The 22,847-nt window shown below is 35.6% G+C and overlaps 1 protein-coding gene, 1 long non-coding RNA gene and 2 pseudogenes across 3 annotated transcripts; 2 read left to right on the top strand and 2 right to left on the bottom strand.

Moving 5' to 3' along the window:
* Window positions 1–7,287: 7,287 nt before the first annotated feature.
* On the bottom strand, window positions 7,288–8,232 carry LOC130500925 (uncharacterized; annotated as a pseudogene).
* Window positions 8,233–8,243: 11 nt separating this feature from the next.
* LOC130500919 (F-box protein At1g11270-like) lies at window positions 8,244–9,393 on the top strand (annotated as a pseudogene).
* Window positions 9,394–10,160: 767 nt separating this feature from the next.
* On the bottom strand, window positions 10,161–14,747 carry LOC130500922 (uncharacterized). 2 transcript variants are annotated; one of them, XR_008939416.1, is made up of 2 exons: window positions 11,350–14,747; window positions 10,161–10,660 (listed from the first exon to the last, which is right to left on the bottom strand). XR_008939416.1 is itself a non-coding variant. In XM_056995840.1 (2 exons), exons 1-2 carry the CDS (start codon window positions 10,751–10,753, stop codon window positions 10,365–10,367), a joined length of 303 nt encoding a protein of 100 aa, XP_056851820.1. In that variant the 5' UTR covers window positions 10,754–11,364; the 3' UTR covers window positions 10,161–10,364. The 2 variants fall into 2 exon arrangements, 1 of the variants encoding a protein (XP_056851820.1); XM_056995840.1 differs by having other exon boundaries at window positions 10,747–11,364.
* Window positions 14,748–19,880: 5,133 nt separating this feature from the next.
* Window positions 19,881–20,556, top strand: LOC130500918 (uncharacterized). Its single transcript, XR_008939415.1, has 2 exons — window positions 19,881–20,099; window positions 20,180–20,556. It is a non-coding gene; the product is annotated as an uncharacterized LOC130500918 (long non-coding RNA).
* Window positions 20,557–22,847: the final 2,291 nt, after the last annotated feature.

Raw genomic sequence — 22,847 nt, forward strand, 5'->3', positions numbered from 1 at the left:
ATCTAAATCTTGGTGATTGTATCTAAATTTCTCACTTTTGAGATAGATACAAGGCGATTTTCTTAATCATACGCCATCACCTTACTGAAAGTCTCAATGATCAATATCTCACTATTGAGAATCCTCTGGACCTTTGGATAGAACTGAAATCCAGATATGATCACCATAGTACGGTGCTATTACCAAAGGCCCTATATGATTTGAGGGATCTAAAGACCCAAGACTATAAGTCTGTGGATGAGTATAACTCGGCTCTATTCATGATAGTCTCAAAGTTGAAACTGTGTGGAGAGACTATCACATATGCTGACATGTTAGAGAAGAAATTCTCTACATTCCACAAGCAATGCTTTGCTTCAGCAATAATACCGAGAAATGGGTTCCTCCACATATGCAAATTTAATCTCTTGTTTGTTGCTTGCTAAGCAAAACAATGAGTTACTCATGAGGAATAGTGAGATGAGGCCTCCTGGATTTTAAGGCATTGCCTAAGGCACATACGGCCACAGAGCCAAATGAAAGAGTCAAACCATGGCCATGTGAAAGGCCATGGAAGATGGCAAGGGTGTACGTGGATATCACCCACAGCATTAGTCGAGGCCGAGGCCAAGGTTATCAACCTAGCCGTGGGTATAAGTCCGTGGGAATAAGTCCGATTTTAAAAACCCAGGCCTCGACCAAATCTGCTTGCCATCAGTGTGGGATGAATAATCATTGGGCCAACCGATGTAAAACTCCCAAACACCTTATTGAACTCTACCAGGAGAGCATAAAGGGAAAGAACCCTATGACCCATTGGGTCCATCTAGATGGTGCGAATAATTTCGACCATAAGAATGATGATCAGCTTGAATACGAGACTTCATATTGCCTTAAAAAGGCCAATTAGATTTCGACATCATTTTACTTTGTCTTTGTTCTCTATAGTGGACCAAGCCACATTACATTAAGAGACAAAAGATATTTTATTCAAGGTCATGGCTAGTCCAACCTCATGATGCTTAAAGGCACACATCTAAAAATCTCTGATGCATTACATTCCACATAAATCAAAGTGGAATTTATCAAAGTTTCAAAGACATTCATATGAATAGTCTACATATTGAAACTATGGGCAAAGGAAAGAAAGAATTCCTTATGATTTATGAAAATGCCCAAGGCCAAAGGAAAGTCCTAGAGACTATGCCTACTATATCTATAGGCCTTCTTTGAGCCAAGATAAATATGATTGTGGGTTAATACCCCAAATCACTTTCCAAAGAGTTCAGGGAAGCCTTTAACATATGGCACGACATGCTCGGCCATCTAGGCTCTATTATGATGCATAATATACTCTTGAACTCAACTGGACATTCCTTGAAAGAAAGGAAAAGATGTCCGACCAAGGCATTGCCTAAAAGGCATTATATTCACCCTGTAAGACCCATTGAATTAAGAAGAAAATATGGTTTCCAACAATGGGCAAAAGCGAATAAGAGTACCTAAATTAAAATCGCCTAAGTGGTCGAGACTACATTCTCTATTGATCTAACGATCAATATGATAATAGGCAAATAGCCAGGGCAATCATAATCATGTTTGATTGACCCACGAAAATTATCACTTAGATGGCATTTCCATACTTAGCCATCTGAATTATGATGCAGAGATTTAAAAGGGCACAAAAGCTATCCCATAAGATCTCACGTTTGTGCAATTTATATCTATGCACAAGGGAATTTATTGTCCCAAGCACTACGAATTAGAGTATGTTCATGAGGGGGAGAGGTAAAATCCCATGATACATGACCATACTAAAATCCGTGAAACATGGTCCACAACCATATTACATATTGGTTGAATTTATCATATTATGACCATTACCTATAAGGTTCAAAATCTAAAAGTCCATATGCTTGGGGACATCATGAGTTATAAAAGATTAACTTGCATCAGGCCATAGATATTATATCAGGCCATATAAGTGATAATAAATATTCCCACCTCAGACTAATACGGGTCATGAGTCCAGACATATATCAAATTAAGATATTATGAATGAATCCACCACAAATATATGTGCCATCTAAAGATCATAGAATCTCATAAGGAGGATTGGGAATATATATGTTGGATATATATTATGAATATACTTTCTCCATAAGTTTAAAAGAAACCTTGAGCCAAAATGGGTGATTTAATCATAGGCCAAGGAACAAGGATTACATAGAGTTTATGAATCCCAATATCCAACATTTGAAAGGAGAAGTAGTAAGCTGGTAAAGAATGGTATCAACCATCATTGTCTTGGCAAAGATCCTCGGACTAGAGAAAGATTTATAGACGTCCATATGCTACAATGATAGCAAAATAAAATGCCAGACACATTGACCCGAGAAAGAATGACTATGTCATCCCAGCTTAGCACCACACGGTTTTGATGTCTTAAAGACACAACCAAGTTGCTACAGAGTCTAATATAAGACCAAATATATGTTCCAAAAGGAACCTCGGAAATTAAAGAAAGGTGCAAAAGAAACCGAGGTCATATATTTTCCAGACAAGCCCGGGATGGCTATGGCTGAGGTGCCTACTAATGTGGTTCGGGACGCTGAGCCTCTTGGTACCGAGGGCATACCCATTGACTATGATGAGATCTCAATTAATTATTTGATGTCTGGAAATGGAAGGAAACCATATATATAATAAATGTGTCGACACAATACATTCATAGAAAAAGCGCGAATATGTAGCACATGAATAATGAATCGAGGATCATGAACCCACGCAAGAGTACTCATAATAATGAATAAAGAAAGAAAGAAACGTGGGGTTTCTAAAAGTGACAGATAAAGGCGTATTGAATTGGCCATGAATATGTAAACGCCATATGATGCCCAGTGAATAGATAAATCCTGAAAGAAGGATAAAATCGTGAGACAGACCAAGGGAGGTCTATATAATCCAAAGTGGTGGATAATACTACATATGTCACTACATATAATGTCTGGAAGAAATTCAAAAGATGTAGTATGTTATATATGACTCACTGGATGATAATAATATTATTGGTACCTAAAAGGTTTACCAAAATGTACTGAGCTCAGAATCATAAGATGAGAAAAGAAGTTCTCATGAACAGCATTTTCCTAAAGCTGTCCATGGACTGAATTAAATTGCTACATGTAAGCAAATGAAAAAGGTTCTATAAGAACAATTCAAATCAGTCCATAGAGGAATTTTAAAATCCTTGTGTTATACTAACCAGCCTAAGATAAGGTTAAATGGTTATTCATCAAACCTTAGAAAGGTTATAGACCATCACCACAAATTAGCCAAATTTGGTAATACTTATGGTTGGTCAAAATTCTCAGCATGAACCAACCAAGCTGTGGTATGAATGAATAAGCTATCATAAAGATAAGCTATAAGATCAAAGTTCATCTTTGAACAAAAAGGTGTAGGACCGCATTATGCGTCCATATGCGACCAAACGGGTCCGACCATATTATAAGATTTGGTCCATGATAAAGCTGTAGATCATGGATGTCATTAGACATAAATTTGAGGATCAATTAGATCAATTCTATGTCATGACCGTGTCCGGCCTAGATCAGTCCAATCGTCCATATATATATGTGTACGAATTGCCGGCACACTAAGACTGCAAAATGTCTTAGATCAATCATAGATAAACTATGGATATAAGGATCATGATCTAACAGACATGACCTATGTATAAATTGCCTATGGCAAATAATATTATACTCATAAAGCCAAGGCATGTCCATAAGTCCTAAAGAGCTAAGTAGCTCATACTTGATATAATGATGATCCATATTATATAAAGGATCTAAAGTACTAGCCAGCCAATATTATGGAAAGGCATATAAAAGTGATTTGGTCAAGGACCATAATCAAACGACCAGAGTATAAAATAGTACATTTTATCTAAAGTACTAAAGTGGTCGATATCAAAGTGGTACATTTTCTAAAGTACCATCAGGATTCTAAGAGACATGATATGTCCGAACAATACAAGATTGTTCAAGTAAGAATCCATGAACATCTATTCAGCAAGTGATGTTCAAATGAGGGGGAGTAGTATGTGTTGTACTCTTTTTCCTTAACTATGGTTTTATCCCAATGGGTTTTCCTAGTAAGGTTTTAATGAGGCAACATTAAGCATATTATGAACTCATATGGTTATGGCATCCAAGGGGGAGTGTTATAATATCCATTGTGTGGATGGACCATAACCAAGTACTTAACCAAGTACTATACAAGTCCAACATATACAAGAGGAAGTGCAAGGAGGTTTACATCCGGTCTACATCGGTTCATCTACAAACCGGACCGAGATCAGAAGACTCAGTCAACCTTGGAATCATCACCTTGACCAAGTCTTCATGTGTGACATCAATGTAGTCAATGTAATCAATGTGTAGATTTTATTCCTTGTAAAGTATTTGTAAACCCTTGTATCAAACCACTATATATTGTGGTGTTGGCTAATGAGAAATACACAACAACATTCCTCACAAATCACTCTCCACATTCTCTTTAGTTTATAACAGTGCTTCTTCATCTTACTTATCTAATACATCTTCACTCTTTGACGTCTCAGTGACGCATTTGGAAACTGTATTTATGTATTTGCTCTCTCTCAGATTTATTTTTCATTGTTACGTTTCTAAGGAGTGAAGATATGTTTGTTTCTCGATCTAAAATAATAATTTTAAGAGCACACCTATGCTTCAAAAAGGTTCTGAATATCAGCTCAACACATAATTTTGTATCACAACCCTATATAAAGTTACAATTGAATAACTCTAATATGACGTTTGAACAACTTCAAAAAAAGATTAAGCTACCTAATCATTTTCAAGATTATCATTGTTGCTATCGCACTTTATAATTGATATGAAGTTGTCGTAGCCTTATCAAGCGGCCATAAACCTGTAATAACCAAAGGAATATGCTCCTACAACCTATACTTTTTTGATGGTGTGGTTCATAACATCATATTTTTTGATGGTAAAAATCAATAACAATATAGTGAGATAGGCACGAGAAAGAACTTTTCTTTTTTTAAAAAAAAAAAAAAAAAAGAACTTTTCTTGTATAGAGTTATCGAGTTTTTAACTTAGACTAGGGATGGACCCGCCCGTAGGTGAGTTTATAATAAAACTATTTTATATTAAAATATATTTAAATTTTATAAAACATTCGAAAATTTATTTCATATTGAAATAATAAATATAATCTGTTTTTATTTTAATGTGATATTGTAACTTTTATTAAATTTTATTGATTTGAGTTGAAAATAACACTAGTATTTTTTGCTACAAAACAAAAAATTATTAAATTAGAAAATTAAGGAAAATATTGTTTGACAAAAAAAATTAAGGAAAACAGAATGATTTATATTTGTCTATATGATTTCTATTTCAATTTGATATAGTTGAACGAAATATAAGGTAAGAATGACTTATATTTTTTTATTTCTATGAGTATCAGATTTTAATATTATTAGAATAACTAATTCTTCCGATAATAGATTAATACACCCATCCCCAGGTTAAATCAATAATGTAATATGATAAAATTGTAATAAATTATATTTTAAAGTAATAGTTAAATAGTTTCAATAATGTGTTAGTATATATTATGTAACAACAAATGATATTTTATAATATATGTTTGTTTTTGTTTGTATTAGATTTTCAATTTATAATGAAATTGTCTATAATTTTAGTGTTTTACTAATTATGTTTTGTAAGTTATTTTAGCATTTATTGAGCTGTCTATAAAAAAAAATATTTGTCAGAAATTTTTATTTATGCTATTTGAATATATTATTATAGATTAATAGTGTTATAAATGAATAAGTATTAAAATTCTAGCAGATTTTTTTTGACAACAATTCTAGCAGAATTATACTTGAGTTTTATAACCTATCATATTAAATAATTTACTTTAAATAAGTTAGAAAGAACCAAAAGAAATTTAACTAAAATAAGATTAATGTACCGTAACAATTAATAATCTGGAAACTAAAATTAACCAAACTGCATACAAATGTAAATGTTTTCTATTTCATTGTTTTCATTAACGTGTTTTAGAACATGTTGTGTATGAGCTTTTTTTCTCCCAAATTAGAATTATATTAAGGGCCCGAAGCCCAATAAATATAAGGTCGAAACCCAGAAGATACAAGCTCAAGGCCCGACAAAAACTTACAACTAAAAGCCCAACACCAAGGGGCAAATATGACAAAGTAATGGGCTTACGGCCAATTAATCTTTTTGTCTACCTATTGAGGATCAGGTTGATGTAAAAGAGCTACTAATAAGAGTGTATGTAAGACTAGCGATTTCAATCACAATGTAAAATTAATATCTTTGTGCTGTATGTATCATGTGGCAACAGAAGTTTCAAGCTTTTTGATTTGCCATTAATAAATGAATACATGTGATAAAAAAGGGGGATGAACAAAGAGTATGTACTTACTGACATATGCCTTTATATAAGTTTCAGAACAAAAAAAAACACTGAGTCTAGTTTATTTCATCAGTGACTAGAAAGAGTTAAAAGACAAAAAAGACAAGAAAAGGAATCTGAATGTAAGAAAGCATGGGAAAAATCATTGGTTTGGATTAGCTCTGTTTCTTTCCAGTGACACCAGCAATAACCTGCAAAAAAAGCAAATTGGACCTAAGTAAATACCTGACGGAAATATTGTTTTGGCTAATGCATAATCAAGCAATAAACAATGGGTTAACTAACAAGTCGATCTTATGCCCAATCCTTGCTTTTGAAACCAACAAAACGTGATCGTCCATGAAGGAAAGAATATACATTTCGAGAGAGACATACATAAACCAAACAAATCACAAAACATGGAAATAATGTTATGTTACAACACACAACAAACACAATTTAACCATCCAACTAAGAAGCTGCTAAAAAGAAAATTTCAGAGAGATATATACTGTACACATACATGGGTAAGTGGAGGGGCTTTAACTTGTTTGGAAGCCTCAAGAGAATCTAAGAGAGGCCTCACTACATCTGGCAGAAAGAGTCCTTACAAAACAAACAAGATGAGAAGATGTAAATGACACTTCTGCTAACAGAACATGTTCAAAACAAACTTTTTGAACAAGAGAAACTGATGTTTTGCTTTAAACGAAGTTGAGGAATTAGTTCCTAATCTTATAACAAATCACAAATGAAATGTTAGCTAAGAACAAGTCTCTACAAATGAAACAAATGTGACATTAAACTCTCTTTTTTTGGTACATGGAAGAAAAGATTTTATAGCTGCTAAGAATTGAACATATGCAGATGCTTTTACATGAAAGATCTTAACATTTGATTTCTTTAAGATAATCTCAAACTAGAAAACACACAATATTAACAAAAAATTCCTTGCAACAATTTACAATTCTCTCATTTAACCAAATCCATAAGCTGCTGCAGCATTACAAAGTAAATCTTAAAACTCATTTCAAGAAGAGTGATATTTAAAAAAAAAAACTTTCCAGGTCTCTCTTCTTCTCTTCACTTTGAACTAGAAAGATAGAATCTGCATCCATCCAACAGTCCATCCCAGGAGCAAACCAGCACCAACTAGACTCATCCCCAATGCTAAACCAAACAGACCATTCGGTTTACCTCTTTTGCTTCTTCTCTTTCTCCCCTCTTCTCTTGCTTGCGAATTGCTCCAAGGTGGCTGCTCCTTGCTTTTCTCAATCTTCTTGTTCTTGATTTGGAGGTATAGCGCTTCAAGCTGAAGCAGTTGCATCAACTGCTTATACCCGAAAAGCTCTGACGCTTTCTCTTGAACAAGAGATTCACCAAGTCCTCTTTCTCCGCGCAAGCTTCTTTAGCCATGTTTCAGCTTCCCTAGCTCTAGTCTGAGAACACGCCTCAGCGCTTCTAATAACTCAGACTTGCTCAAATAAGACTCAGAGATAATATCTTACCAAGGAAAGGAAAGGAATTATATTGTATAAAGTTAATTACCAAGGAAAGCAAAGGAATTATATTGTATAAAGTTAATTACCAAGAAAATCTAGTAATTATATTGTATAAAGTTAATTAGCCGAAACAAGGAAAGGAAGAGTCATGGAGTTTTCCCTTTTTCCTTGTAGAAAATTAGAAATTTCTATTTTTCAAAAACCTAGCTTGGACAGGGTGCTCAGCTCGTATATATAGAATATTGAAAGTTTACCTTTTCAAAAACATTTGTATGACTGTCTTGATCAATCTGACACGAGATACAATGCTGGAAAGATGTCGCTCGAGTGTAGAATTGCTACCGCACGATGTTGTAGAGCTCATACTAGAGAGACTTCCGGTCAAGTCTCTACTGAGATTAAGGTCTGTATCAAAGACGTGGAAATTGACAATCCAGACCCAACGTTTCCAGGAAAGACAGTTGGGCCATCGTAGGCGATCACGAGATCCGGATATACTTTTCGTTCACTATGCACATAATGATGGGTGCCTGCCTACAGATGCTCGAAGATTTATGTTTGGATCATCAATAGCTTATACGGTCTGTTTCCCTACTTCATGCACGTCGGTCTGCCAAAATACATGTGACGGTCTAATATGCTTCTACACCAAGTACGTCCCGAGTGTCTGTGTCGTGGTGGTGAATCCCGCCACTAGGTGGCATCAAAGTTTACCTCTTGCCAGAATTCAACAGCTCTGCATCGTCAGGGATGCAAAAACATCGTATAGCTCATATCATAAGCTTGGATTCGGTAAAGACAAACTAAGGGGTACATACAAGCCAGTTTTTTTATATAATTCATCTGAATTTGGCCTAGACAACGTTACTACTTGTGAAGTTTTCGACTTTAGCATGAACACTTGGAGGTACGTTCACCCTGCTTCTCCTTATCGAATAATTGTTCGCCATGCTCCTCTGTACGTAGATGGGTCCCTTTATTGGTTAACTGACTGTGAAGAAACCAAAGTATTATCTTTCGATCTTCACACTGAAACTTTCCAAGTTATCTGTAAAGCTCCCTTTTCCCATGTACATGATCCTTTCAGATTCACCATGTGCATCCTCGATAACTGCTTGAGTGTATCCGAGAGTAACTGGCCCATCCAAGATATATGGTTGTTAGATTCTTCAGGCGGTAACATCAATACGTGGAAGAAAATGTTTACGATAGATATCAGTAAACCTCTTCGTTGGTGTGGAGGAACCTCACTCTTAACGATAGCAGTTTTAGAGAAGAACAAGTTATTAATTCGTGGTCGTTGTCATCGTAAGGAACCACTGGTGATACATGATCTCCATACCAAATCTTATGAGTTAGTATTCACAGATAACAATCCTTTGTTTCTGTTTGTTACTTCGAAAGTTTGTTTTCTGCTTTATCAAACTAGTTTTCTCTTTCTTTTCTTTTTTACCGAATTACCGATGAACCATTGGAATTAATTAACATCTTATGCACTTTAATGTGACCTTGATCTTGTCTACTTTGTCTTCTTACTATATATATTCAGCGTTACTTTATAAAGTTTCCACATTCATGATAACATGGAACTTGGATCCCTTGTATACTGTTACTAAATAAAATACTCTGCTTCCTAATGCTTTAGTTTATATGATTTCCAACTATATATGAACCTCCTGTGTGTAACCGTTTTATCTGATATATGCTTCGCTTCGCTGCAGTATCATATTATGTGAATCTTAGAATTATTGTGTGGTTGCATGATTTTGACATTTTTTTTCCAACTGTTATGCAAGTACCAGCTTGATAGCCATATTTTCCTTACATATTATTCTTATCACGATCGCTCTCCGTTCTCAAGGCTTCTTAGCTCTTCACAAAGTCCTCCTTTTTCCACGGGAACATCCATGACAATTGTGGCTTACGGTTAGGTGGTGCCATTCACGTAAATATATTGTTTTGTATTAATATCCCGAAGCTTTCTAGCAAGGTAATATTTTGTTTATACCTTTCCAATCGGGCCCGGACGATCCACGTTATTAAGTGAACATGGAAATGAAAATTTACTTCTACCTTTCCTTTTACCGAGCGGTAAAAAATGATCAATATGGAGATGCACCTTCTTTTTGGGTTCAGTTAGGAGATGCACTTACATGCATGCATGAAAGATCTTTTCATATGATGATGTCTTTGAGATATTATAAACACACAATATTTAACAAAATTCTTACAACAAATTACATTCTCTCATTTAACCAAATCCATAAGCTGCAGCATTACAATACAAGTAAATCTTAAAAAACTCATTTCAAGAAGAGTTACATTTTTCAAAGAAAAAAAAACAAAACTTTCCAGGTCTCTCTCTATTCTCCTCTTCGCTTTGAACTACAAAGATATCAACTACATCCATCCAACAGTCCATCCCAGGAGCAAATCTTCTTGAATGTGATGACCCAACAGAAGAGGAATATTCAGAGGCATGAAACCTGGAGAAGATGGTTGGTTCTGTGGACGAACAACAGGAGGAGGAGAAGAGACAGGATCTTCTTGAACCTGTTTCGTTGATGATGAAGAAGAGTGGGAAGAGGTTGTTAGCTTGGGAGCTCTTTTAGAGTCTTCTTGGACAAAGTAACGGTTGGCTGTTCTTTGCCACACTGCTCTTGCTTCTGCTGCTGCCATCATTTCACACCATAACTCTGTTATATTAGATAACAAATAAACAAGAATCAATTAAAGATCAATGTGACTCATAAATCAGGCAGATTAGATAACATTTGATTACCATTCATAGAAGACAATGAATCATAATCAGTGGCGGACCCACGTTAAGAGTTATGGTGTCATATGACACCACAAATATATTATAAAATCGATAGTTGACAGTAGCGTATTTGGTTAGGAAGCTTGGTGCTGAACCCGCAAACCTGGGATCGAAACCCCTCAGTGACTTCATTTCTTAATATTTTTGTTTTTGACAAAATTTTACCCACACTATGACCCCACATAAAAATAATTCTGGGTTCGCCCCTTATCATAATCAAAGTTGGAATCTTTATTACAAGACAACAAGATCCATCACCAAAACTTTTTGAACAATAGAATCTGATGTTTTGCTTTAAAGGAAGTTGAAGTATTAGTTCCTAATCTTAATAACCAATCAAAGGCAGATTGATTCTTGTCAACATTATTTAACTTACCAACCAAACAATCACTCTTTGCAGTTTAGAATCAAATCCTCTAATAAATTAACTAAACACAGAAAGAAAAAAACATCAAACTCGATGATGATCTAAGTTGTCGGAACCATATTCATCCAACTAAAAACTGAAAACTTATCATTGAAAAAACAATTATTTGCAGAATTTCAATGAGAAATAAAACTAACCAGAAGGAAAGGAAAGAGTAACAGCGAATAGAGAAGACACTCTCGTGAAAACAGTAACCAAAAACAAAGAAGATAGAGGCTTTTTTATCTAAAAAAAATTCAACTGTCAGAGGTGGTTTTTGTTTGCTTCTGATTAAGAGCTTTTTTGAATCCTTGCAGTTTTCGTTTTTTTTTCTGTGTTTTAGTACGCAAGCTTCCGCTAAACGACGCTGTTTTAGGACCCATAGTTTCGTGTCAGAGTCTTTGGGTTCCACAGATTTGCCCATTGCTTTCAGACAAGAGAGCTGTTCGATTAGATATTATGCACACGTGGCGTTAAACCAAAAAAATCGAGTGGGAACTCTTTTTTTTTTTTTACGGATAATACTTCTTATCGAGATTATTTGGAGAGAAATCTGGCTCTTCACTATACTCATCACGCATTATATAATAGGTTTTATATATGTCCTAATTAATGGTGTTGTTAGACTCTTTTTTTTCAAATTTGGTTAGATGATCGTTCTTTTTTAATTTATACTGTTGGTATGATCATACATATTTTTTATAAACTAGATATAAAAATAAGAAAGTAAATTAAAGTTAAGCGTCTACGCTTAGTGTATATCTCCTAATTAGTAATTAACTTTAATAAGTTCTTACATGTTGATATTAGTAAAAGTCATTCTCATGTACTAATTACCTATAGTTCTTGAAAATATAAATTATATCTTTAAATGTTAATTTGGTTTAGAATAGATTTGATAGGTAGGTACATAGAATGTAAATAGTGGGCATCGCCTAGTGATAGAACGTTATGTAAGGCAAAGTTTCTTCAAGTGATTTAGGGGTTGATTGGTTGTTGCTTGTAGCTTTAGATTTTTTGTTTTGAAAAATAGACTGTAAGATTTTTGTTTTGGTTTTATTTTTTTGACTTTGAATATTTTTTAAAGCATTTGATAAAAGCTGTAGAAAATTTAATTTCTATAGTCAATATATTTCCTTTTAAAAATTTTGGGCTGTAACTTTGGATTTTATTAATAAAGCTTGATTATTTTGGTTTTATTACTTTAGAGAAATTTATGGCTGTGTGGAGCACTCACATATATTACCAATCATCCCCTCAATCTCTGTCCATTAGATACTTTTTAGTTTATTATGTGATCCATAAGAAGTTAAACAATTACGATTTTCTAATAAGATCCTTTATGTCAGCAACTATATATTCATCATAAGTAGGGATAATAAAACCATAGAACTAAGTTCTATAGAAAATGGACCCTAGCTCCTCTTAACTTAATATTATTAGGAATAAATAATGATGGGTTTAATGATTCAAATCATTCCGTATGTGTCAAAAATTATGGCGCAGTTCAATAAAAAACCTCAAGATAACATAATCTACTACGTAATACAATCGCGGGCAGGTTGTTTATGAAAGTCATCAGAAATTTCATAATCTTATTAAACTGTATTAAGGTCAACTCAAGACTCCTTGACACTGCTTCATAGCCTTATACATATATATGTGCATGTATGTGTGTACACACCAAAATATTGACGTACACATATAGTGCAACTGTACAAGTCACCAAACTATTTCTCCCGTTTGAGCTACACATGTAGGAAGTGTTATTGAAAATTGGAATTTGAATCAAGTAGTGGAATTTAAGTATGCAATTACTTTGATGGAAAATATATCCATTCTCGATATCCTTCAAAAATATTGATAAAAAGGTAGGAATTGTTTTAGTTAAAAAGATATACTGAATTCTATTAAAATCCATCATAACTGAGTTCTAACAACATCTAAAAAATATTCCCTCTGTTTCTAAAAGTTACATATTCTAGAACAAACTCAATTTAATAAGATGACACAATAAGAAGTGAAAAAACAAAGTTCGGAAGAGTTGTCATCGTGTGAATATGATCTTAATCAGCAGTTTTTAAATTGTGTTATTGGAAGATACCTTCATGGCAACTTATAGATTCAATGGGAGGTTGAATGAGGAGCTAGAGTATCGCACATAACTACTTTGACACCATCATGAAGCTGCAACGGTATCTCGTTAACAATATGCAGTGACCAAACTATTTCTCCCGTTTGAGCTGCACATTTAATATACACATGTAGTCACTACTAACCAGGACCGCTGAACTCTCCTTCTGACCTAGAAGGTTGCCGTCTTAATAATTCTTGTGGTCGTGGACTTTATCTAATTTGGGCATGTGTTTTAATGTGTTGTGAGGTAGGCCTGCCGATATGTGAATCTTGATTATAGTAAAAATGAAAATTACCACGTTTAGCTTATTAAAACACGAACCAGCGGATCACATTTAAAGATTGTTTTTCTTCTTCTTGTATATAAGTATGATTTGGTCAGAATATGTTAAAACTCAACAATGTGTATCAGTCAAAAGATTATAAAGGATGATCTTGATGAAAAGTAACACATTAATCTTTGTTGACCTTTCGAGTATGTAAAATTATCATTTGGTCAAAATCCAAATCAATCATCATGTTTCAGGGGGTGTTATTGGTTTTTACAGTTTAATGGATTTGAAAATCCAAGCAAAATCTAGTGTTATTGGTTCTATAATTTTAAAATTTGTATTCAAATTCACTGTTATTGGTTCTGTGATTTTAAAATAGATTTCAAAATTAGGTGTTATTCAATAGTAAGGATTTGATTAAGCATTTGATTTGAATTTGGATTTGAATAGATTTATAAGGATTTTAAAGAGTAAAATACAAAGAAGCAAATATTGAGTTATATCTTGTTATTTTGAATCCATTGTAAATTCTGGAACATGATGATTGATTTGGATTTTGACCAAAATAGGATCGAATCATTTTGAAGTTCGCATTGTAAGTGTTTCTTTCTCTGTTTTGGTTAATCAGTTCTCTATTAAAACTACAATAATCTAACACCAAATCTCTTGGTTGATTCAATATGTTCTCAGGATTCACGAAACACTGATCTTTAAGAGTTAGTCACATTCATTAATAACGGTGGTCATGAAAAAAACCATATAGCTAAGAAGACATTACTCATGCTTCATAATTTGCTCAAGAAAACGGCACGTGAAAGGTATATTTAGCTAGATTCTCCTTTTTATATCAAACTAAAATTTCAGAGGCATGAAAGCTGATGAGTGTTGTAAGTGTTTCTTTCTCTGTTTTGGTTAATCAGTTCTCTATTAACGCTAATAATTGATTTATAGGCCCAAAACTACAATAATCTAACACAAAATCTCTTGGTTGATTCAATATGTTCTCAGGATTCACGAAACACATGTGGATGATACCTCTAAAATATATACTGATAATGATGAGATTAGAGAAATTCAGAGGCATGAAAGCTGATGATTGGTTCTGTGGATGAAAAAACAGAAGGAGAAGAGACAGAATCCTCTTGAACCTGTTTAGTTGATAATGAAGAAGAGTGGGAAGAGGTTGGTAGCTTGGGAGCTCTTTTAGCATCTTCTTGGACAAAGTAACGGTTAGCTGTTCTTTGCCACACTGCTCTTGCTTCTCCTGCTGCTGTCATCATTTCACACCATAACTCTGTTATAAGATAACAAATAAACAAGAATCTGTTAAAGATCAATGTGATTTATAAATCTGGCAGATTTAGCAAACATTTGATTCCCATTAATAGAAGAAAATGAATCATATTAAAAGTTAAGACTCTTTATGAGATATTCAAGAGAGAAAGAGAAGACCAGATTCATCACCACAACAACAAAAAGAAGCTAACTTTTTATAGAATCACAAGCTATCAAGAACTCAAACACACACTTAACAAGAAGTCCTTCTCTTATTATTCAATCAATCAAGCTTAAGTACAATATCAAAAGCTTCAATCACAAACTCGTATCATCAAACATCATCACAACATTCTCTTATATAGAGATTTCTATTTTCCTAATCCTATTTGATATTACAAAAACCAAAACCTCAACATATTAGGATTAGGTCAAGATACTTGTTCACTAAGCTTTCTTATTCTTTAAGCTTAAGTCAACATTCTCCCCCTTAAGCTTAAAGCCATCTTCACAAACTTCTTGAACTCCAATGAGACTTCTCATCTCTCTGAACTTTATTCTACCAAGTGATTTGGTGAGAATGTCAGCTCTTTGTTCACTTCCCGGAATGTGTTCCACACCAACTTGCTCGTTCTCCACGCACTCTCGAATAAAATGAAACCTCCTGTGTATATGTTTACTCCGACCATGAAACACAGGGTTTTTAGTTAACGCAATCGCAGACTTATTATCAACTCTAATAACCACACGCTTGGTGGCTTCTCCCACAACTTCACTTAACAATTCCTGCAGCCAAATGGCCTGTTTTGCAGCCTCTGTAGCTGCCATGAACTCAGCTTCACAGCTAGACAAAGCCACTATCTCTTGCTTAGTTGAGCACCAGGTTATGGGACTGTTACCAAGATAAAACACATGACCCGTTGTGCTTTTTCCATCGTCATTGTCCACGTTATGTGAGCTGTCACTAAAACCTTCTAGCTTTAATCCTCTGTTTCGTTCAAACCGTAGCCCAAGAGTACTCGTTCCTTTTAGATACCGTAGTATCATCTTTAGTGCAGCGCCGTGTGAGACCCTTGGTTCCTGCATATATCGACTTAGAACTCCAACTGAGAAAGATAAATCAGGGCGTGTATGTAGAAGATATCTGAGACAACCAATGGTCCTTCGATACTCCTTTTCATCGATTCTTTCTTCAGTGAGAGCCCTTGAAAACTTGGCATTCATCTCCATTGGTACATGAGTAGGATTACAAGCATCCATTCCAGTTTCTTCTAAAATTTTCTGCGCATATCTATCTTGTTTCAGGATGATTCCGTTGTTACTTTGATGCACCTCGATCCCTAGATAGTAAGTCAAGAGACCAAGATCACTCATATCAAACTTCTTAGCCATCTCTGTTTTGAAGTTTAAAATTGACTTAACGGAGGAGCCTGTGACAAGTAAATCATCAACGTACACAACTACTACAAGTAACTCTCCATTCATCTCCTTCCGGTATAAAGATGGCTCCTTAGTACATCTCTGAAACTGAAGCCCACGCAATATCTGATTCAGCTTAATGTTCCAAGCTCGAGGAGCCTGTTTTAAACCGTACAAGGCTTTCTTAAGTCTATAGACCTTATGTTCTTGTCCACGCACAACGAACCCCTCCGGTTGCTCTACATAAACTTCTTCTTTCAACTCTCCATTGAGAAACGCGGTCTTCACGTCAAGATGATGGATTTCCCATCCTTTCTCAGCTGATAAAGCAATGATCATTCGAATAGTCTCGATCCGAGCCACTGGAGCAAAGACTTCATCATAGTCTATGCCGTGCCTCTGAACATAACCCTTTGCCACTAGCCTAGCCTTAAACTTACTGATGCTTCCGTCTGCGTTTCTCTTTATTTTAAACACCCATTTAAGCCCTATAGGCTTTACTCCCACTGGAAGCTCCACTAGTTCCCAAGTATCGTTCTTTTCGATAGAGAAAATCTCGTCCCTACACGCATCAACCCACACTTCCAACTCCTTTGCTTCATCGAAACTCCATGGTTCATCATTTATCACCATCAGCAAACGCTCACATTCAACTTCAGCCAAAGTAATATAGTCATCAAGATAGGCGGGAGTAGTGGTTACTCTCTGTGATCTTCTCAATGGTGCTTGTACTTCATTATTCTCTTCATTACCTTCTTCTTCTTCTTCGTTATCCTCATCAATAGTTTCATCTTCTTCTTCATCATCAAGGTTGATAATTTCTTTAGTATCATCTTTTATTCTTTTTACTTGGACAACTAGTTTCTCGTCATGCTCTGTTCTCTCTTTTTCACTCCAATCCCACTTCTTTGTTTCATCAAATATAACATCTCGGGAGACAACAATACGCTTAGTTGATGGATCAAAGAGACGATATGCTTTAGACCCTGGTTCTGTTCCTAGATGCACAAGTATTCTTGTTCTATCATCAAGTTTCTTTCTTCCTGCATTAGTTGTCCTCGCATAACATACGCAGCCAAAAACACGCAGATGAGTGAGACTTGGTTTTTTAGACTTTAGAGCTTCGTATGGTGTCTTTCCTTCCAGTGACCGAGTCGCCACTCGGTTGATTAGATATGTAGAATGTCTCACTGCCTCACCCCAGAGTATATTAGGTAAGTGCATATGTTTTAACATACTTCTTGTCATCTCTAAGAGAGTCCTGTTACGGCGTTCTACAACTCCATTCTGCTGCGGGCAATAAGGCGCCGTTAGATGTCGTTTGATTCCATTTTCCTCACAGTACGCTGTAAAATCATTAGATAAGAACTCTCCTCCTCGATCTGTCCTAAAGGTTTTGATCTTACTCTGTACTTCCTGCTCTACCATCTTCTTGAATTGTTTGAATTTTTCAAACGCCTCACTCTTCACATTCAACAAGATTGTCCACATATATCTTGTATGATCATCAATGAGTACAAAGACGTAACGCTTCTGTGCTGTTGTTGATGGTGAGATAGGTCCACATAAATCTCCATGAATTAACTCAAGTGGCTCAGATGCTCGATATAAGGTTGCTTGTGGGAATGGTCTCCTTGTTTGTTTTCCAAGTAAACAAGATATGCAGGTTTCTTCTTTAGATGTGATCTTAGGTACGCCAATGACTAGGTCTTTCTCGACCATCATCCTGAGTTTCTCGGTGTTGATGTGACCTAGACGGGCATGCCATATAGATGATTCATTCATTGAAGAAACTTGCAAACACTGAATCTCATCAGTTTGCAAAGTAACCTTATATAGTCTGTTCTTCGAACGTTTTGTGCTTACCATTAGTGCTCCTGATCGATCGTACATCATCAGTGTATCACCTTTCAAACGGACTTCACATCCAACCTCAGTAGCTTGTCCTAAGCTTACTATATTGCTCTTTAACCCTGGAATGAAGTAGACATTATCCAGGACTTTCTTCTTGCCATTCTCAAACGTAAACCGAACTGAGCCTCTTCCTTTTATATCAATACGTGAGTCATCCCCAAACCTTACCTTGCCTATAATAGTTTCATCAATCTCTTGAAAGAACAGTCGGTTTCCACTCATATGGTTACTTGCTCCATTGTCGAGATACCATACGTTTATTGTGTCCATATCAGCTTCAAACACGGTAGGATTGACTCTGTTCTCATTGAGATAAATCACTTCGTTCATCATTAATTTGTCAGCCTCATGAGTGTCATCATCATTCTTCTCAACAGTCTCTTGGAGCTTAAGGTGTTTATCTGGACAATCAGATGCATAATGACCCTGTTTTTCACATCGGAAACAGGTAATGTGGGAAAGATCTCCATTAGATCGAAGCTTATAGGCTTCTCTCTGACTTTGGAAAGAACCTTGACGGCCACGACCTCTTCCTCTCCATGGTGTACGACCACCACGACCTCTGCCTTTTCCGTATCCTCCATAGTTCTCTGAGTCAGCATACATTAGTTTTGTCTGATCATCACCTGCATCATCTTCTTCCTCCTCTGAGATTCTTTCTTCATAAACCTTAAGCCGACCAACAATATCTTCAAAGCTTGTGTTTTTCAAGTCAAGCATCTGTTCAATAGAGGCAACGATTTGGATATACCTTTTTCTAGGTAAGCTTTTCAAAAATTTCTTCACCAACTTAGGCTCGTCTATTATTTCTCCTAGTGCAGCTGCCTTAGAAGTGATTTCAGATAGCTTTCCAACAAATACGTCTATGGTGTCTCCGTCCTTCATCTTGGTTTTATCGAACTCTGCCATCAATGTTTGCAGTCTTGCTTCTCGTACCCTCTCTGCTCCAAGATTTCGAGCTTTTATTGCGTCCCACACACCTTTAGCTGTATCCAAGTTTCCTATCTGCAGAACCAAAGCTTCTGGTACCGATTGGAACAAGTAGGCTATTGCCATATTATTTTTCTTCTCATCCTTGTTTCCAGGATCGATCACCTCCCATACCTCGCTCACCTTCAGTGCTATCTTCATCTTCATACTCCACACGGTATAATTTGAAGCAGTTAACATCGGAAACTTCACAGAGGGAGGACCACCTTCTTTCGTCGTAACAGGATCATCTTTAATATCTACCATGGTCGTGGATGTCTTGTATTAGGTCTGCAAGAATTCTTTGTATGGCTCTGATACCAAATATAGAATCACAAGCTATCAAGAACTCAAACACACACTTAACAAGAAGTCCTTCTCTTATTATTCAATCAATCAAGCTTAAGTACAATATCAAAAGCTTCAATCACAAACTCGTATCATCAAACATCATCACAACATTCTCTTATATAGAGATTTCTATTTTCCTAATCCTATTTGATATTACAAAAACCAAAACCTCAACATATTAGGATTAGGTCAAGATACTTGTTCACTAAGCTTTCTTATTCTTTAAGCTTAAGTCAACACTTTTGAGCAATAGAATCTGATGTTTTGCTTTAAAGGAAGTTGAAGTATTTTTAGTTCCTAATCTTATAACAAATCAGAGGCAGATTGATTCTTGTCAATATAATTAACTTGCCAAACAAACAATCACTCTTTGCAGTTTAGAATCAAATCTCCAGAACAATTAACTAAACCCAGAAAAAACATCAAACCAGACGATGATGATTTAAGTTGTCGGAACCATATTCAACAACCAAAAACTGATTATCAAAGGAAATAAACTAACCAGAAGGAAAGAGTCACAACGAAATGAGAAAGTCACTCTCGTGAAGACAGAAAACAGAGACGAAGATAAAGTATTGTTTTTTTTCTTCTTTATCAATTGTCAGAGGTGGTTTTTGTTTGCTTCTGATCAAGAGCTTTTTGAATTTTGCAGTTTTCATTTTCTTTCTGTGTTTTAGCACGCAAACTTCCGCTAAACGGCCCTGTTTTGGACCCATGGCTTTCAGACGAGAGCCGTTCGATTAGATATTAAGTACACGTGGCGTTAAACAAGAGATCGAGTGGGAACTCTATTTTCTCTTTCTTTTCTTTTTATTACTGATAATATCTTTTATCGACATTATTTGGAGGGAAATCTGGCTCTTCGCTATACGCATGGAATGATTTTATATTAGACTGTTTGAAAAAAAATGGTTGAGCTTATGATTTTTTTAATTAGTGTATTATTTATGTTATATGAAGGTTTATTGGACTTAAGTCCAATAAATAATACCCTAATTGATTATAATACATAAATAATACACATTTGAAGGTTTAAGTCCAATAAATGTTAGTGTAGAGTCAAATGTGTATCTACTCGTTTCTGTATAGAATTATAGACAGGTTGTAGTCCACAAAATCTTAATAAATAAAGTAGACTTTTTTTTCTCCCTAGGGGGAATAATGACACGTGGCAGGTTAATAATTTTGATTTCCAATTGATTTTGTGACTTTAACCGACGTGACCCTTTGTTTTATTTTCGTTGGGCTTTATACTAATTTTTTTTTGTTTAAGCCCAGAAGTACTCAGGGCTTTCATCATTTGCTGACTTTGGAAAATAGACCAGTGCCGATCACGACGACTCACACTATGCAACATCTGCAGTTTACAATTATTTGCTACTTAAATCTGAGCATTTAGGACACTTATACCACTACTCCCACTCTCTAGCTTTTAATCAAGCTTAGCATCTTCCAAAGTAACCGCCAGGAAGCTCTACCTATATATATGTTTGCTCTCAACGATGAACAGCGTTACATATACGAAATCAGAAAGAACAATCCCTGCTAATCACCAACTCAGCAATGGCGCAATACAGCATCCTGTTTCCCGATTTGAAAGCTGGCAGCTGTACAACCACCGTTGAAGTCTGTCTGCTGAGGTTCTCCTTGACAAGAAGGTAATTACCACTGTCTCCTATTAACTCCTTTTTCGAATTTTTTTTTTTCAATTTTAATATTTACTCCTGCCTAACAGGATGCGCTTATTGAGACATTTTCAGTGAAGATTCAGTTTTTTCAGCGGTTTCAAACTGACATCAGCTGTTTTGATGGCTCAAGTCTTCCTCCAAGTCACTAGAGAAATGCTTCGACTACTTCGAGTTCTGTTACAGATTTAGAAATATAACTTAATTATACCTTCTTAAATACATTTTATTCAACTCCAAGTTCTTGAGTCCGTTTGCTTCACATCTGTCTTTGTCATGGCTTCTAAGCTTCTAGCAAACGCAGCACAAATCTATACTTGAATGAGAAACTTTTCCTGCAATCACTTTACAAGGTAAGAAACAAACCTTTTCACAAGTATTTTCCAAACTCCATGGAGTTCCACAATTGTTGTCGCAGTTGTGGTCTCTGTATCAGAAACGACGTTGAGGAGCTTCTTGAGTCAGAAATATTCTACAAATTGTTCCAGATTCCTTGAACAAGATCTCTGGTCCTGTCTTGATTTTTGGCTCAAGGGTATTAGTACCTGAAGATAATTTCCAAGAAGTAGGTGAAGAGGTCCCCGCTTTCTTTCCTTACAACGTCGAGATTAGACAACCTGAGGATAAATCTCAGCTCTTGAGCTGGAAGAATCGCTTAGAAGATGACATGAAGATGGTTCAGTTTCAAGACGACAAGAACCAAAGTATCCTCATGAACCTCAATATCATTGCATCTTTGCAGGGATGTAATCGTGCGTGTTAGCATGTTTGCCGCCTTAGCTCTTGCATGCCATAACAAATACGTAAGCTACAGGTCGGAGCAAAAACATTGTGGTGGCCACCAGCATAAATCTGACACTATTGATCACATCAAGGATTGTGGTGAGCAGAAAGAAGGCATCCCTCCTGTTCAACAAAATTGACAAATTACTTATTGACTTTTAAAAAGAATGAATTGCTAGGGAAGTCTCTTGAACTTTTTTGTAGCTCTTATGTTCTTCCTGTCTCCGGTTTTGTCAAAAAAAATTGCATCTCCTTTCTAATGTGTTTTCTTATGTTCTTGCCAATAGTTGTTATCCTTTGTTTGCAAACTGATAATCTAAGCAGTTACATATAACACTGGTTCTTTTCCAGGCTCTCATCCAGGGGCGAAGCCAGGGAAAAAAATCAGTGGGTGCATCATGCTCATAAAATATATTATGTATGTAAATAAATGTTATAGTGGGTGCATCGAACACCTTACCATACGATTTACTGGGTGCATCCACTACCAACTGAGCCAATTTAGTCATTTATGTTCTATGTAACATGACAATTCTTAAAACATTATGGGTGCACTTGCACCCAGGAGTGCCACCGTAGCTTCGCCCCTGCTCTCATCTACTCCCAAAAACAGCTAGCTGATGACAAGACGGTAAAAGACTAGAACATTGAGGGAGGCTCTATTCTGCATCTTGTTCTTGCTCTTTGTGGTGGTTTTGGTGTTTTCTCATTAGAAACTGTTTCTCTTCTCTCTCTCTGTGATTAAAAAACGATGTTATTTGGATTTGATGCTTTGCTATCTCTGTGGGTTTAGAAAATAATATGTTCAATATCGGAGTGTATATGTTTTTTTTTTGTATTTGGTTAGTTTGA

Source organism: Raphanus sativus, unplaced genomic scaffold, assembly GCF_000801105.2.
Source record: "Raphanus sativus cultivar WK10039 unplaced genomic scaffold, ASM80110v3 Scaffold0059, whole genome shotgun sequence".
Classification (NCBI taxonomy): Eukaryota; Viridiplantae; Streptophyta; class Magnoliopsida; order Brassicales; family Brassicaceae; genus Raphanus; species Raphanus sativus.